This window comes from Camelina sativa, chromosome 12 (assembly GCF_030686135.1).
Source record: "Camelina sativa cultivar CO46 ecotype springtype chromosome 12, ASM3068613v1".
Lineage (NCBI taxonomy): Eukaryota > Viridiplantae > Streptophyta > Magnoliopsida > Brassicales > Brassicaceae > Camelina > Camelina sativa.
This window is the reverse complement of record NC_141891.1, coordinates 3,081,574-3,097,857: the sequence shown is the minus strand read 5'-3', so window position 1 is coordinate 3,097,857 and position 16,284 is coordinate 3,081,574. Positions and strand designations below refer to the sequence as shown.

The following is a 16,284-nucleotide window of genomic DNA, read 5'->3' as shown; positions in this document are numbered from 1 at the left end:
AGTTTAAGCCCACCATATATAGGTACCCTATATTAATTAGAGTTAAGCCTCTCAAAAAATGCTTTTTGTCATAGTCTTCTCACTTGAAATGAATATGCATTACCAAAAATATATCTCTTTTAGTTTCCCCGTTTGTGGTATGGATTTGTCTCGACTCTAGAAGAACATACACAATTAATTAGACTGTTTTTCATGGACATATATGTAATGTATGATCAATTAACTTTCATGGACATATATGTACAAGATTATCTTTCAAACACAGATTGAATCATTGTTTCCGATATTATATACTACGAACTATTAAGTAATATAAAAAAACACATTATATACTACGAATTATTAAGTGATTAAAAAAAAAAAAAACATAAGGCGTTGAAGAATATATTATAGGAGTATCAAATATATAATTTCATTACAGAGATGCAAATTAATGCTGAAATTATAAATAAAACACCCCAAAAAAAAAAATAATAATAATAGTAAAACATATCCCCCAGGTTTAGAACCGAATTTAGATATGTGGCCGAATGAAAACGGATCAATAGTGTCCACAATATATATATATATATACTCGTTGTAATACAATAAGATAAGAATGGTAAATATGAACTTATTAGAAGACATGCTTAACCAGCCCAGGGATATGTGTATTCACAAAATAGCTGTCCCAGTCGATAACCTTTGGATCAAAATAGAAAGTCTCGCTTTCCGTCTGCGACACCGTTTTTTGCAAAGTTTCTGTATTTGTATCATCGAATCTGCATGTGTATTTAATACATACTCCAGTTAATTTTGGTATAATCTCGTTTTAAATCTGAAACCATATATATTAGACACACACTAATAATTAATTAAAGAACCAAACTGGAAAATGAAAAAGTTACTTACATGCCCTTGAAAAAGAGGTAAGGCTGATAGAGATCAACAAGCCGAAATACAAACGCTATCTTCCTATGGAATTCCTTAAATTCCTTGTCTAACAACTTGCAAAGCACCATGTTTGCTACTTCAAGTCCCTGTGATAAATTAACCAGAGAATCATAAAGGTTATTGTTATTCATAGATCTAAAACTACTGTATTAATTATATCGTTACGTACCTTCAATGAAATCAAGTAATGTATGGTCATGTATCTGTGGAAACTAGGCATAGAACTCAATATCTGAATGTTCTTGACCCGAACGGCCTTCCCATCTTTGTTGATCCAAGGTTTGGTTGTGAAATATTTGTATGCTACTTCAGGAAATGTCTTATTTTTCAACGGGTTTCTTAGTGAAGAACCCACATGGTAAATGATCTCTTTTTGTTTACCGGCTTGAGCGGCCATTGATACTAGAATCGAGTTTACCACCATATCTGCAGGCATCTACTCCATGCATACGCGTCCAAACATGTCAAATCAAGATGAGTAAATAATCCTACTGTATATATTAATGTACAATGTCGAGCGTAGATTAAGATGAGTGTCAAGTAGGTACCACATCGGAAATAGCATTAAGATCGCAAAGAAAGCACGTGAGTTTGCCTTTACCATATCCAACAGCTAAACTATCAATGGTCCTGTACAATTAAGACTAGTTATTTCATTGATTTGACTAGTAGACTATCAATTATAGGAGTATCATTTAGTATATTCGAACAAAAGAGCTTTTGATAATTTAACCTGATGCCCTCAGTCCAACCGGGGAATGGTTCTTTGAATGTGCTGGTAATAATTGAAGGACGAAGCATCACAAGTGATATATTTTCCCTCTTTGCACCTACCACCATCTCCCCCATTGCCTTGGTGAACACATATGTGTTTGGCCATCCGTACATCTTTGCCCTATCGTTAATTTCTTTTTTTTAAGTCAAAAGCATTCTTTTTTTCAAAGTTTAACATTAATTGACATTTTTATTTGCAACATCAAGTAGGACTAGAACCTGGTGAGTCCGAGAACCCTCATGGCTTCTGTGATGGTTTCTGGAGAGGCTCCGATGGCTTGGAGCTGGTCAAGTTTCTCCTGAACCAATTTCTTCTCAAGGTTAATGTCTAGACCGGTGGTTCCATTCAACGTCTCACCCATATGGTGCGGAGTCTCCATTATCAGGCCAGGTTTTTCTCCGCACACGTAAGCTATAATATAAATTTTTGATTATTTGGTGGCATTTATACTTTGTAAAGAAGTTTATTCCCAAAACAAAAATGATCGGTTTACCTAGTAAAAAAACTCATCATAATAGTTGGAGTTATTTAAATGTAAAATGTGATCAATGTAAATAGATTGGCAAAATACCAGATAATTATTATTTATTTCTGATGTTGGTATAATGGTATCTCCTTTTATTATAAAATAATAATAATAAAAATAATTTTTTTAAAGAAGTTAGATGTCATTGGTTGGTAGTTAGATGTCGAAATCGAGATAATTAACCTGTAGGCTACTCTGCATGTTCGTTCTAATACCTTTTTTTTTTTTGAACAAAGTTCGTCCTAATACCCATGTCCTTTTAATTTCAATCTAATTTATAAGATAGGGACACAGGTCTTAGGAAAATTCGGATACATTAGAACAAGACATTATCATTGTCAATGTACTTCACCACTTGCGATCTAATAAACACAAGTCATCTCACAGTATCATTGATACCTAGCATAGTAGTTTTATATTCTTACCTGTTGATACTTGAACACAGATCTTAACCTTTGCACATCTCTTGGCAAAGTTTAAGACATTGAGAGCACCGAATGTGTTGATCCCAAGTGCTATATCGTATCTGCAAATTAATTTACATTCCTTTAGTTTTACGGTAGTGAAAACTATTCCATCGGGATATCGTTAATGTCGATCGCTAATATGTGATTGCTTTTAAATGGATTGGTAACATATTTATTTTCCAGGAAATCAAAAATTTATTGCTATGCGAAAGCCCCACACACACAGACTGACAGACGACACACACAAAAATTAAATAAAAAGTAGTTAGATAAATTTATTTTTCTGTACTGTAAGTGATAGTTAAAGTTCAGTTCAAAGTAAAGTTTAATAAATCAATAATAAAAAAAATTTTCATTCATTCAAAAAAAAAAAATCAATAGTAAGATTAAGATATTAGAATCATTACGATGGGATAATATTATGCATAAATAACATAATGAAATTAGTATATATACCTTTCATCAAACTTAGTAGTTGCAGCTAAATTAACAATGGCATCAACTTGGTGGATCATCTCATGAGCTAAGTCGAGATTTTGAATACCTAAATCCTCAAGACAAATGTCTCCGTTGACAATAGTGATTTTCTCTGATGTAAGTTGCTTAAGATTTGGACCATACTTCTCTTTCACCACTTTGAACAAATCTTTACCCAAAATCTGCATTGATTTAAACACCTCAAAAGTTATAAAACTTCTACTATCATTCCATATGAGGTTTGGAAGATATTTGAATAAAATTATAATTTTCAAACAAGAACAATAAGTTCATAATTTTATTACGAGTTATATATATATATATACAGATTTCTAATACCCATATTATATATATATATATATATATATATTATTAAGAAAGAGTTTTCTAACAACTTTGATTGAGTGATTAAATATATCTAACAACTACAGACGTTAGCTAGCGTAAGTATGTGGAGACAAAACCTCGTCGTTAAACCTCTGGGTAGCAGTTTTTTCTTTTGATGCTCTTAGAAGGAGATAGAGTTTCTTCACGTTTGGTGCCACCCTCAATATCTTCTCCACAAAAACTGCAATTAAATTTTATATAAATTTAACCATACTTAACAATTATGAGAGCTAGTCTAATATAACGAAAGCAACTTTTGTATCGATTACGATATACGCAGTCTTGCCTAGACCCCCAAAATCTTGATGGGTTAGACTAATATAAATCGATTGACGTGAGCTTTTCTTATATCAACCACAAATAATTTACTGAGACCTCATCAATCTTTCGCTAGAAGCATTTACAATACGTATATTTCATTACCTGTAGTACGTGACACATTCATACTGCAATTTCTACTTTCATTGTTCGTATGTTGTTGTCGACGACATGCATGCATGAATCCAGATGATAACATATGCATATCAACAATACTAGTGCAAATTAACCACTAGAGTATTGTTTCTTGTCATGCTTTAAATTAATATGTATAATACGTTAACTAATGTTATTTTCAAGTGTAGCTCAAGTGACACATATATATATATATATATATATCTTAAGTATTGTCTACAACTTCATAACTTGTAAATAGTAGAATCGATAACTTCATAACTTATAAATAGTAGGATCGATATATATATATATATATATATATATATATATGTGGAGGAGGGAGAGGAAGAGGGAGAGAGAGAGAGAGATATAATACTATTTGCTAAGAACCCAGCAGCTCCAATGACCAATATGGATTTGTTGTCAAGGTACTGAAGAACATTGACGACCTCCATTTCTGTCGACATAATTTATGTTTGTATATACGTTTGAGTGAGAGAAAGACTGCATGCAATAGAGTACAACGGCATATCACATAGAGATTACTAAGATATATAGTTTTAGGCTTTACAAGGTGAAATTAATGTGATCACCTACCTACATTTTCTATTTTTTTTTTCCCAACTACTTTAAAATTAGCTGTCAGAAAAATCTTATCAGAAGTATCTAGAGATCTCAATATTTTACATATTTTGGATATGAACTTATTTGAGTCAAACATGGCTTGGCTTAATTTAAACATTTTCCCACATTTTATATATAACCATGCATCTTGACTGATTGATATGGTTAGTTATAAGGCATGATTCCATTCTAATTTTGGAAAACGCGCATAGAAACCCAAATAATAAAAAAATCTGAGTCAGTATTATAATTTCGCAAAAAAAAAAAACGGTATTTAAACACATTTTCATATTTTAAAATATATAATATATTAAAAAGATCGAGAGAATGTGAAAAATGTGCATTTGTAGGCAATTTTGTTGACATAAATGTATGGGGTCAGTAATTTGTAGTAAAATATGTATGTTTGGGTGGTATAGAATCCGACAGAGTAAAACAACAGATAAATACGGAGAGGCCAAAGATAGATCTTATTTGAGGACGTGAACGGCCTATCATTTTCCATTTATTTATGATCACAACTACTTTCAAGTACAACTACTCGTCATCAAATCCAACTCGCAACCATTTAGACTGTAACGTCTATTTAAGGCATGTTTTGTGGTTCTATAACTTGGGCTAAGCTCAGATGGACCAGAACACCATTAATTAGGCCTATTCATTATTCATGCTTGGGCAGAGTAACACCCCTAGTCTGACTTAGAACTCAAAAGAGCAACAATGCTGGGACTTTCAGTTTCAAGTATCAACTTTAAACATCCTCTGTTTTCTTTTGTTAAAAGTTCAACATCCTCCTCTGTTATGGCAAAGTTGAAAAGTTTAGAGCCTTAGACTTGTGTCGAAAGGAGGAATGTATATGATAAAGAGTGGCTATAACAACAAGCGGATAAGTTTAGTATTCTCTATATTGCATTAGACATTCCTTTTTAGTTTTAGGGTTAGCTTTGTGGTGTTATAAAAAAGGTTTTCCTGCTCTTTTTAATTATCAAAGGATACATTTTATTTCTTGATTATAAACTTTTGAAAAGGTCTTCCTTTCCCTCTAATTCCGGACATTTTCTTCAGAATTTGGCACCTTTAAATGAATATTCTAATCATTCAAACTTTATGGATACCATTTTTTTTTAATTTTCTTACATGAGTATTCTTAAATTTTAAAAATGCATGAGAAACAAAAATATTACATATGTCCAGTCGTAGCCGAGTTTGCTGTTACAGATAAAAAGGAACGAGCAATTTGAACCAGTTATAAGTCTGTCAAAGTTATCAAAGACGCCATTTTATAATTAGCTCAATCATATGATTTGATATAGCCAAGAGTCATAAAAAGAACCATTAAGAGCATTATTTGCTAGATAGTTCTTGGTAGTAGTAGCTCTTCCCAAAAAAAAAAAAAAAGAGCTTATTTAGGCATTGAAGTTTTGTTTGCATAATGAGTTAACATAAGGGCGGCTACAAAACTCGTTTGTGAAGAAATTACAAAGCAAAAGAGAGAAAGATTCAGACCCACCCAAAATTTAGATTTGAGAACCCTTTCTTTTTCTGTTGTCCCTTCATTGTTGGGTTTCTTCTTTCTATACCAATTTTGTTTGCTTAAAACACCATCCTATCTTTCATAATTCAATTTAATCATTACTTGAATCCATAAAAGCTTCAGAGATGTCCAAAATAGCGGCTCTTCAGTTTGATCCTGACCTGATAATTTCAACGTTTTAGTCAGATTGGATATTCATATATATTCTTCATAAAGTAAGAATAAAACAAAGTAGTGAAACATCTATAAAAATAATATATACTACATTACTTAACTGGTTTAATTTTAGAATCTGGTTTCCATATGCAAATAAGCATACTGCTCTTGGAATGCTGTTTTGTCCTGCTTGTTTCAACACACAAATACATACATCTATAGTGAGACTCTTGAGACAGGTCACGTGTACTCAGTACAGAACCTAACAGAGAGATAGTGAAGTGAAGAGAGAGAAACCTGAAATTGAGTAGCCGAGAAGCCTTGCGAGTAATCCAATGTACTTTCTGGAAAGGTTTGCTCTATCTTATTACCACCAACACCTTTCTGCAACATCTACAGGATATATCAAAACAAATGTTAAATCCCAATATATATAGTATAGAAACTAAAGAACAAAATCCTATTTTAAAAGATACAAAGTGTCTTTGTTTTTCTTATAAGCCCTCTAATCCAGATTTATCGAGCTTTTGTACTCATTAACAGGGAACAATATATATCACTTTAGTTTATAATATACTATTTGGATGACACAAAGATGTGGTAACAAAATAAAAAAGAAGACTTAACAGGGAACAATATAGATCACTTTAGATACTGATTAAAAAAATTCAAGACCATATCATTCAAAAGATAACGAGAAAGTCTTTGTGTTTTCTAAAAAAGCTAAGCCCAAAACTAGTCATGGACTTGTTTTATGCTAGGTAAATTCTACAGTGACTAATGATTATTTGTTTGTGTTTTACGTTTCTATTATGATATTCTAAGCATTATAACATGGAATGTAAACAATGTAAACGCAAAGAAACAATCCGTACTTAGTGAATCTACCAAAACATTGATCTTTGTTTAACGAAAAGTGTGGACTAGGACTTACATGAGGGAAATTGTAAAGGGGAGAGCTAGCAGTATCATCAAGAACAGAGTTCATTTTCTCGTAATCTCTTCTTTTCTTTTCTCTCTTGCTCTGCTTCTTGAGACCAACAATGTTTATCTTCTTCACTGAATCTTCCTCAGAAATATTCCTTGGACCAGAAGAAGCATCTGAAATCATTGATAAATCGTCTTCTTCTTCTTCTTCTTCTTCGTCGTCGTCTCCTTGTTGCACATAGTTTTGGTCCCATGAATCTTTGCTTCTTCTTCTGTTTTCAAACCCATTGCTGTCTCTAAAACAAGAAGGACTTGGTGAAGAAACAGACTGGTCTAAGTACAGAGTCCATCCTGACTCGCATCCACTACTTGAACCCAACATTTTTCTTCTTTTATGTTCTATAGCTAATAAGAAGATAAAAATTCTTACTGAGATCGAACAGCTGTGTTGAAAAAGATTTAAAGAAAGACTCTATGAGTGAAGAATCGACTTAAAACCTCTGTCTCTTTCTCTGTATCTTATATTTATACTACACACATGCATCTACTATACTTCTCTCTATTTCATTGTTTAATTTATATATTCATTTCAATTTTGCTCTTATCTTCAATAGGTACGGAGTATATCGTATTTTAACTTATTATCATCGTCTCTCTCGTCTCCTACTTCTTTTGCCTATTAATTTTCAAAATCTAGGTTGGTCTAATAATTTGGGCTTTTGTTTTGTCGTTATTAGAGCAAATATGAAACCAAATAAATTTTATTAATGGATAAGTCGGCGTTATTAGGCTAACTCAAGCGGTCTTTGCAAGTTCGAAACATGTGAACTCGATTTAAATTGTATAATAAAAACTCTTATTTCAATTTTGTTAACTCTTCTCTTACAATGCCAGTATGTAACATGGGAATGACATGCAGCGTTCGTATCCAGGGATTTTTCATATTTCATATTTAATCCAAAGATATAAAACCAAAACTTAAATTTTGGCAACATTAAAATAAACAAACAATCGCATATATATCTTAACTAGAGTGAAACTCAATACGTGGATGTATAATAAATATCATCCAAATATAAATGTTCCCACGTGACATATTCTCCAAAACTAGTCTAGAAGAGATAAAATACCCATTGATCATATTTTAAAAATGTTTATTAGTATTCATTTATTATGTTAAGTTATGTATTAGTGGAAGTAATTAGATGGTACATGGGTCAAAGCGAGTTCGACAGACAGACAAGTGGTGACAAGAAGATCCGAGCGGTCTATTGACTACGCTTTTATGATATCACATGTCCTCACATTTCGTTTTGCTTTATTTTATTTCCCTGTCGTACTCTCTAAAATTTAATTCTCCACCTAAATCTCTCCTGTCGAAAATAAAATCTCTCCTAGTGATTTCTCTTTTATATGTTCTTTTTCGTGAATTTGACACTCTCATTATACATTGGTGTCATTTTAGCATGATTAAGTTTTGAAAAGAGTAATAGATATATAAGGTTAACATCATGTTTTAAAAAAGAGTAATAGATACATTGGTGTCGTTTTAGCATGATTAAGTTTTGAAAAGAGTAATAGATATATAAGGTTAACATCATGTTTTTGGTGGATTTTTCAAACATATAGTAAATAATAATTAATGTAAAAAATTATTAAAAAGTTATGCTAAATCGGAATGAAGGATGTATAAGATGGTAAAATTGAAATGTGTGAAGGAATTGTATAGATATTGGAATTGCATCTCTCTGATTTGGTACACATGCTATGTGAGTCCAAATAATTTTCAGAAAATAGATGGAAAAGAAAAAATTGATTGATTGATTTCATTTAAGGGTTAGCTAGCTAGCAAAATCAGGCATGCATGTGGGCACGTGTGCACGTAAAAAAGAGAAATACGCAAGGTTCAACAAATTCACACATGTGCGCACGTGCAACAACACGCACTTCGACCAACTACACACTTTTGCAATTTAGGCTCTTAAATGTGTCACTTTCTGATCCCTTTCCCTTTTCACTTGCTGATAATTCCTATGCTCTCCCGGTTTCGATGTTCCCGTCCTCCATGTGTTCTCTTAGCTTTTTTCACTTCCTTTCATATACATATAGGTGTGTCATGTGTGTATTTCACTTTCTGATCCGGTTTGAATATAACCCAATCTTTTAGCAATATGTTTGTCCTTTTTCTTTTGCATGGTTTATAGTTTCTTCAAATTGATCGTGTTACTCTCTATGCACAAAAATAACTTGTGCAGGAGTTTTATTTTAAACTGTACAGGAAAGAAAATGTTAAGTTTTGGTGATGATTAAAGGAAAAAAAAATGTTTAATTAGGTGTGTATTAAACTATCTCTGTTTCAGAGTTATAAAAGTTCCTTCTAAATGTGTTTTGGTAATAATGTGCTTAAAAAGTTTATAAACTTTAGGCATTACTCGCTTCAAGAGCTCTCCTCTAGAGGAAGACGTTATGAGACGTTTAATTGTAGGGTTTAACTATTCGCTAATTAAAATTATAGTCCTTAATCTATTCATCTCGTTACAGACGTTATGATTTATGGTAGATGACTTTTCAAGTTTTTATATGATTACGCTAAATGAATTAAGAAAATGTCACAATAATTTTTTGTAATTTCAAGCATCAATTACAACTTTAACCACCTGACGCTGACCCATCTCCTTAGTTACCTCCAAACTGAAACTAGTGGATAAGTTCTTCATCCATGGATGTCTGACATTCACATTGTAATGTCCATGCAACAACGAGATCTCTTCTTCTTCATTCTCAGAATCAGTCATGGAAATCTTCGGAATATCTGAACCTTGCCACTCCTTAAGCAACTTGTCAATTACATCCCCTGTTTTTGTGTTGTTGAAGTCTTTGTCCGCAAGTGTCAGCTTGTCGAAACCAGACACCTCAGGCCCCGCAAATATTATGATGCCTTTAACCGCAGGATGCGAATATGCTTCCCTCAGAATCTCGTCAATGTATTTCTCCTATCAAGCAATTAGATTAGTCAACCAATTTTTATGATTAGAATAGTGAGTGAAGATCGAACGAGGCTTTCTTGTTAGACAAGGTAAGTTGATGACAAACCTGATCAGGGCACTTAGGCATATCAAGCTCTGTAAGCCAAATAGGCAAACCTAATGAGCCTAAAGTATCCAACGCAGATCTCATGTAAGCTAAGTTAGGCTGAGTTGGACTAAAGTGACCCTGAGCTCCAATTGCTCCTTTAATGTTCATGTTTCCTGGATACGCAAGAATCTCCTCCATCTTTGCCTTCACCTTAATCGGCGCTGCGGTAACATCCATACGGTTCTCAATCGTGTTGTACTCGTTAACGAACAATGTCACATCAGGATCAAGCTTATAAGCCAAATTGTAGAAACTTGAAGAAGCGTTTGCACCAAGCATTTTCTCAAAGTAATCCCAATGCACATTCTCATTAACCACATCCCACCCGGTTACCTTCCCTTTGTATCTCGTCATAACCGAGTTTATCCGGTTCAATGTCACGTTCATCAAATCGTTTGGATCTTCTAACTTTTGCACCCAACTTGGCTGCATTTTTGGATCGTCCCACAACACTGTATGACCTCTAACCAATATCCCATTCTCTTCTGCAAACTTAAGCATTGAATCGGCTAACGTGTAGTTCTCTTGACCGCGTGCTTTCTCCGTTGTATACCATTTCATTTCATTGGTGAATGATGTGATTTTAAACCGTGACGCAAACCATTTTCTGTACCCTTCGCTTTGTAGGATCCGAAAGTTCATTCCGCAGCCTAAGAGGAAAGATGGTTTGGTTTGTTCTACGGATATCACTGCGCCTTTTACTGTAGTTTTATTCTGATAAGTTACTTCAAATCTCACTTTGTTCTTCCTTATCTGCAATTAACATAAGTCATGTAGCAGCATAAAATAGCACACCGATAGATACATAAAAGATCGATCAAATGCTACCTTTTCAACAAGTTGGTCTTGTTTCAGTTTCCATTCTTCTTTGCTGAACTTTTTTAACGACACATCTCTTGCAGATATCTTTGCTTCTTCGTCATCACTCTGTTTTCACATAAAACCCGAGTTGACACAGAGTTATGTATACATAGGAATTATAAACATATATAGATAGTGTTATTTGTACCTTGAAGAAAATATCTACAGGGCCTGAAACATTTGGGACAATGCCACCTTTAAGCAAAGTCCAACATCCTTGCTTCGCCCTAACTTCACCTCCATGAACAAGTCTTCCATTTTCTGTCTTGAACACAACTCCTACCTTATTCTTGTTTCCTTCTCTCAACTTCACCCAAGCTGTATTTTCATTAACAAATAAACTATGGATGTTTCAATCTAACCCAATCCAAACTGAGAGAATACTATTAGTGTATATATAGAAAACTGAATTTAAACTAAAATTTAAACCTTACCAAACTGATCTACATAAGACTTTATTATGATTTGGGTAATAAAGATCCTAAACCAAACACCAGATTGAACACAACTAAGAAGAACTGACCCAATTATCTGTGGTTTGAAACAGTAACTTACTACACAAGAAACTATATATGAAACGATGATGTATTATATATATTATATAAAGTAGAGAATGGGTTGCATCTGTAAATTAATGTATAATTTACCAGAGAAGCTGTAAATGTTTCCTTGGTGAAGATAAATTCTCTGTACCATTCCCCTAATGGCTTTATTTCCATCTATTTTCCACCCTTCATCAGAGTCATCTTCGACGGAGCGGCTAAAGCGTAATAATCCTTGTGTTTCACTGCTTCGTGGAGGATTCATTACACACTTCATATATACCAAAATTTACCAATGTTAAAAACTTAGAATTTACAAAAAAAAAAAAAAAAAAATCACTCATGTGATGAAGTTTATCAGTTTTGGTTACCTCTGTTTTGAGAGAGTCGCTTTGGGAGAAAGGATCAATGGCAATCCCTGAACGCACAAGACACCAGAGAAGTAAAAGCATGAAGCAATCGTTGATATTCTTCATCGTCCTTGCTACAAAGTTTGAAGAAAAAAAAATATGTAAGACAATATTACAATTACATTATTTGTTGCGCATCACCCACCTTCATTTTATTTTTCCTAAAGACACACGTGTATCAGTTGAGATACGAATCTGTATCTCACAAGTTTAGGAATTAAGAACTTAGTGAATATTGTGATCTTTTTAACAATCTTTTACTTTAGGAAATTAGATATGATCTTTTGCATATATATATATGTACCGACCATATAATGAAATCATGCAGATATTCTCAACTCTTGAGTCTTTTTCCTCTACAAAGTGGGGTACTAATCCCAAAAAAGTTATAAAGTGTGATTCACTCGTGAAACGCTTGCAAGCAAATATTTTGTTTGGTTAGCTAGAGTGAAAGCGACCAGGTAACAAAATTGTAACATAGCCGTTAAGCAATATATCAAGTTTAAATAAGTTGATGAAGACTATGCTTAGAATGTAATTTAAAAACGTAATATTTTTTTTTATGACGGACTATGGCTTAGACACACAAATTCATATACAGTGTGATGTTATATTATTCACCAAAATAAATGGGGAGATGTCTCATTAAATTTTCTTGTATGACGAAATGAAATTTCTTTTAAATAAGTTGACCATTCAATTAGGGGGTATACTAGAATGATGATTTTAAAAAACTTTGTGTCATTCTTATTTCTTAGTCTTTTTTTCCCAATATATATATAGTCTATATAGTCTATGAACTTTAGGCATAACTTTTCTTCAAGAAGCTCCTGTAAAAAGACGTTATTATAATTTATGTAGATGACTTTTAATTTCAAGTTTTACATGATTATGATAATTTCACATATTATTGTTCTTAATTCAAGCATTAATTACTACTCTAACCACCTGACGCTGACCCATCTCCTTTGTTACCTCCATGCTGAAATTTGTGGACAAGTTCTTCATCCATGGATGACTTACATTCACACTGTAATGTCCATGCAACAATGAGACGTCTTCTTCTTCATTCTCGGAATCTGCTGTGACAATCTTTGGAATCTCTGAAGATTTTTGATGCCACTCCTTGAGCAACTTGTCAATTACATCCCCTGTTTTTGTGTTGTTGAAGTATTTGTCCGCAAGTGTCAGCTTGTCGAAACCAGACACCTCAGGTCCACCAAATATTATGATGCCTTCCACCGCAGGATGCGAATACGCTTCCCTGAGAATGTCTTCTATGTATTTTTCCTATGGGGCAATCGAATTAGTCAAACCAAATTTATGTTTTATGATAACGAATGAAAGGGTTCCTTGTTAACCAAGGTAGTTGATGACAGACCTGATTAGGGCATTTAGGCATATCAAGCTCAGTAAGCCAAATAGGCAAACCTAAAGAGCCTAAAGTATCCAAAGCAGATCTCATGTAAGCTAAGTTAGGCTGAGTTGGACCAAAGTGACCCTGTGCTCCAATTGCCCCTTTAATGTTCTTGTTTCCTGGGTACGCAAGAATCTTCTCCATCTCCTTCTTCACCTTGATCGGCGTGGCTGTAAACTCTTTAGGGTTTTCTATCGTGTTGTACTCGTTAACAAACAATCTCACATCAGGATCAATCTTATAAGCCAGATTATAGAAGCGTGATGAGGCGTTTTCACCCAACATTTTCTCAAAGTAGTCCCAATGCACATTCTCGTTAACCACATCCCACCCGGTTAACTTCCCTTTATATCTCTTCATAACCGAGTTTATCCGGTTTAACGTCACGTTCATCACATCTTTCGGATCTTTTATACTTTTCACCCAACTAGGCTGCATTTTTGGGTTGTCCCATAACACAGTATGACCTCTAACCAATATCCCATTATCTTTTGCAAATTTCAGCATTGAATCAGCTAACGTGTAGTTCTCTTGGCCCCGCGCTTTCTCCGTTGCATACCATTTCATTTCGTTAGTGAATGATGTGATTTTGAACCGTGACGCAAACCATTCTCTGTACCCTTGGCTTTGTAGGATCCGGAAGTTTATTCCACAGCCTAGGAGGAAAGATGATTTGGTTTGTTTTAGGGATACCACTGCGCCTTTGACTGCGGTTTTGTTCTGATATGTTACTTCAAATCTCACTTTGCTCTTCCTTATCTGCAATTAACATAAATCAATCTAAGAGCAAAACAAAGCACACATATGAAGACTGCTCTAGTGGGCTAGCTTGTGTCAGGCCAACCAATGCAATTTATATGGTTTAATACATGTAAAATTTTTAATGGATTTATACAGATAGAAAATATCAATGCTACCTTTTCAATAAGTTGGTCTTGTTTCAATTTCCATTCTTCTTTGCTAAACTGTTTTAGCAACACATTGGTTGCAGAGATCTTTGCTTCTCTGTCTTCACTCTGTTTTCGCATGAAACCAATTTAAAAACAGAGATTATTCGTATGTATCTTTCTATACATATGAATACACATATAATAGTGTTTGTACCTCGAAGAATATATCTACAGGGCCTGAAACATCTGGTACAATGCCACCTTTAAGCAAAGTCCAACATCCTTGCTTTGCCCTAATTTCACCTCCATGCACAAGTCTTTCATTTTCTGTCCTGAACACAACTCCTACCTTCTTGTCGTTTCCTTTTCTCAATTTCACCCAAGCTGTAATTTCATTAATAAAGACTCTATGAAATACTGAAACCAGATTGGACACACCACAACTATAAAGAATTGACACAAGAATGCTTGACTTGATTTAGTAACTTAGTAGACAAGAAACCATGAAATTGGTTGCATGTGTATATATATTTTTACCAGAGAAGCTGTAAATGTTTCCTTGGTGAAGCTGAACTCTCTGTGCAATTTCCCTAATGATTCCATTTCCATCTATCTTCCATCCTTCATCAGAGTCATCTTCAACAGAGCGGCTAAGTAGTAAAAATCCTTGAGTTTCGCTGCTTCGTGGAGGCTTCCTTAGGCACTTCATATACAGCAGCAATATATACCAATGTTAGAAAGTTTGAATATGCAAATACACAAATCACTTGTGTGTGATATAATCTATTTGCAGAGGTTTTAAAAGCGAATTTGTTACCTCTGTTATGAGAGAGTGGCTATGGGAGAAAGGATCAATAGACATCCCTGTAGACACAAGACACCAGAGAAAGAAAAGCATGCAAAGGAAGAAGCCATTGTTGATATTGTTCATCTTCCTTCCTGCTAAAACTGAAATATTCCGACAAAAATTCATTATGTATAAAATTTGGGGTTGTCAGATTCTATTGTATTCTTCTTATACTGAGAAAAAGCTTTATATCAGATGCATATATTTACTTCTTCCTATTGGAAAAGACTATAAAGTAGAAACAAATTTGTAAGAATTACATATACTATAATACGTTCAACCTAAATCGTGTTATTTTAAGTAACAATATCTAAAAGTTTATTCAAAGTTTATTTTTCAACAACTGTTGCACTACTTGTAAAAACGTTTATTTTCTTTTGAATATAATTTAACATTACATTCAAAAAAAAAAAAAAACAATATCTAAAACATTTGACCAAGAAAAAAAAAACATATAACTTAAATTCCTAGTTCTCTTTTGGTTTTAACTTGTTTCTAGCCCCAAAATTTGCTGAAACAAGCTAACTAGATTGAATTTAACTAGTGCCTAAAATTGCATCCCCGTGAAACATTTTTGGAGTTATGCCGAGGCACTTGTGGTGTATGTGTCTGGTGTGTGTTGTCATTAATATAGAGAAATTAACTGTTCTCCACCATCAAAAAAACTATAATTAGAGAAATTATATCACAAATTCACAATGTATACAGCATAAAAAAACCTTACATCTATGCGAACGTCTCTCGTATTTTCTTATGCATCTACAATTCGTTATATATGCATATAAAATATGGGTAAAATACCAATGCATAAATTATGTAGAACGAAAGGCAGAATACGATAGCTAACCTCTTGTTTGGCTGATTAACTCGATATTGGGTGATGTTGGGAGACAAAAGAGTATGTTTTTACAATCTATACATAAAGAAATGCATATATAAAG

At 33.5% G+C, this 16,284-nt stretch overlaps 4 protein-coding genes across 8 annotated transcripts; all 4 read right to left on the bottom strand.

Moving 5' to 3' along the window:
* Positions 1-370: 370 nt before the first annotated feature.
* On the bottom strand, positions 371-4,731 carry LOC104729868 (fatty acyl-CoA reductase 3). Its single transcript, XM_010448893.3, has 10 exons — positions 4,377-4,731; positions 3,643-3,746; positions 3,158-3,360; positions 2,660-2,760; positions 1,927-2,119; positions 1,667-1,828; positions 1,482-1,563; positions 1,103-1,369; positions 892-1,019; positions 371-761 (listed from the first exon to the last, which is right to left on the bottom strand). Exons 1-10 carry the CDS (start codon positions 4,465-4,467, stop codon positions 617-619), a joined length of 1,476 nt encoding a protein of 491 aa, XP_010447195.1. The 5' UTR covers positions 4,468-4,731; the 3' UTR covers positions 371-616.
* A 1,283-nt stretch (positions 4,732-6,014) lies between these two features.
* On the bottom strand, positions 6,015-7,792 carry LOC104729867 (protein SOB FIVE-LIKE 5). 2 transcript variants are annotated; one of them, XM_010448891.3, is made up of 4 exons: positions 7,249-7,792; positions 6,612-6,707; positions 6,434-6,500; positions 6,015-6,319 (listed from the first exon to the last, which is right to left on the bottom strand). In XM_010448891.3, the coding sequence occupies exons 1-3, from the start codon at positions 7,621-7,623 to the stop codon at positions 6,444-6,446; spliced, it is 528 nt and encodes a 175-aa protein (XP_010447193.1). In that variant the 5' UTR covers positions 7,624-7,792; the 3' UTR covers positions 6,015-6,319; positions 6,434-6,443. The 2 variants fall into 2 exon arrangements, with proteins under 2 accessions (XP_010447193.1, XP_019089291.1); XM_019233746.2 differs by having other exon boundaries at positions 6,612-6,698.
* Positions 7,793-9,791: 1,999 nt separating this feature from the next.
* Positions 9,792-12,549, bottom strand: LOC104729866 (endo-1,4-beta-xylanase 5). 4 transcript variants are annotated; one of them, XM_010448889.2, is made up of 7 exons: positions 12,335-12,525; positions 12,151-12,197; positions 11,885-12,050; positions 11,386-11,555; positions 11,205-11,303; positions 10,335-11,129; positions 9,792-10,234 (listed from the first exon to the last, which is right to left on the bottom strand). In XM_010448889.2, the coding sequence occupies exons 3-7, from the start codon at positions 12,042-12,044 to the stop codon at positions 9,872-9,874; spliced, it is 1,587 nt and encodes a 528-aa protein (XP_010447191.1). In that variant the 5' UTR covers positions 12,045-12,050; positions 12,151-12,197; positions 12,335-12,525; the 3' UTR covers positions 9,792-9,871. The 4 variants fall into 4 exon arrangements, with proteins under 4 accessions (XP_010447191.1, XP_010447189.1, XP_010447190.1 ...); XM_010448887.2 differs by having other exon boundaries at positions 12,151-12,263; positions 12,335-12,513; XM_010448888.2 differs by having other exon boundaries at positions 12,312-12,453.
* Positions 12,550-13,022: 473 nt separating this feature from the next.
* LOC104729865 (Glycosyl hydrolase superfamily protein) lies at positions 13,023-15,853 on the bottom strand. Its single transcript, XM_019233732.2, has 6 exons — positions 15,314-15,853; positions 15,034-15,199; positions 14,711-14,880; positions 14,524-14,622; positions 13,571-14,365; positions 13,023-13,479 (listed from the first exon to the last, which is right to left on the bottom strand). Exons 1-6 carry the CDS (start codon positions 15,467-15,469, stop codon positions 13,111-13,113), a joined length of 1,755 nt encoding a protein of 584 aa, XP_019089277.1. The 5' UTR covers positions 15,470-15,853; the 3' UTR covers positions 13,023-13,110.
* Positions 15,854-16,284: the final 431 nt, after the last annotated feature.

What these genes read in the sequence shown, in the direction of transcription:
- LOC104729868 (XM_010448893.3), bottom strand. Translation starts at nt 4,467, where the DNA reads ATGTCGACAGAAATGGAGGTCGTCAATGTTCTTCAGTACCTTGACAAC. An exon ending in CCCAGAGGTTTAACGACGAG is followed by an intron (nt 3,361 to 3,642) that starts GTTTTGTCTCCA and finishes AAATCAATGCAG; the next exon opens with ATTTTGGGTAAAGATTTGTT. An exon ending in ATTACTTGATTTCATTGAAG is followed by an intron (nt 1,020 to 1,102) that starts GTACGTAACGAT and finishes AATTTATCACAG; the next exon opens with GGACTTGAAGTAGCAAACAT.
- LOC104729867 (XM_010448891.3), bottom strand. Translation starts at nt 7,623, where the DNA reads ATGTTGGGTTCAAGTAGTGGATGCGAGTCAGGATGGACTCTGTACTTA. An exon ending in CCCTTTACAATTTCCCTCAT is followed by an intron (nt 6,708 to 7,248) that starts GTAAGTCCTAGT and finishes TATATCCTGTAG; the next exon opens with ATGTTGCAGAAAGGTGTTGG. An exon ending in TCTCGGCTACTCAATTTCAG is followed by an intron (nt 6,501 to 6,611) that starts GTTTCTCTCTCT and finishes TGAAACAAGCAG; the next exon opens with GACAAAACAGCATTCCAAGA.
- LOC104729866 (XM_087477639.1), bottom strand. Translation starts at nt 12,255, where the DNA reads ATGAAGAATATCAACGATTGCTTCATGCTTTTACTTCTCTGGTGTCTT. An exon ending in GCGACTCTCTCAAAACAGAG is followed by an intron (nt 12,051 to 12,150) that starts GTAACCAAAACT and finishes GTATATATGAAG; the next exon opens with TGTGTAATGAATCCTCCACG. An exon ending in TGCCTAAGTGCCCTGATCAG is followed by an intron (nt 10,235 to 10,334) that starts GTTTGTCATCAA and finishes ATTGCTTGATAG; the next exon opens with GAGAAATACATTGACGAGAT.
- LOC104729865 (XM_019233732.2), bottom strand. Translation starts at nt 15,469, where the DNA reads ATGAATTTTTGTCGGAATATTTCAGTTTTAGCAGGAAGGAAGATGAAC. An exon ending in AAACATTTACAGCTTCTCTG is followed by an intron (nt 14,881 to 15,033) that starts GTAAAAATATAT and finishes ATGAAATTACAG; the next exon opens with CTTGGGTGAAATTGAGAAAA. An exon ending in AAGACCAACTTATTGAAAAG is followed by an intron (nt 14,366 to 14,523) that starts GTAGCATTGATA and finishes TGTTAATTGCAG; the next exon opens with ATAAGGAAGAGCAAAGTGAG.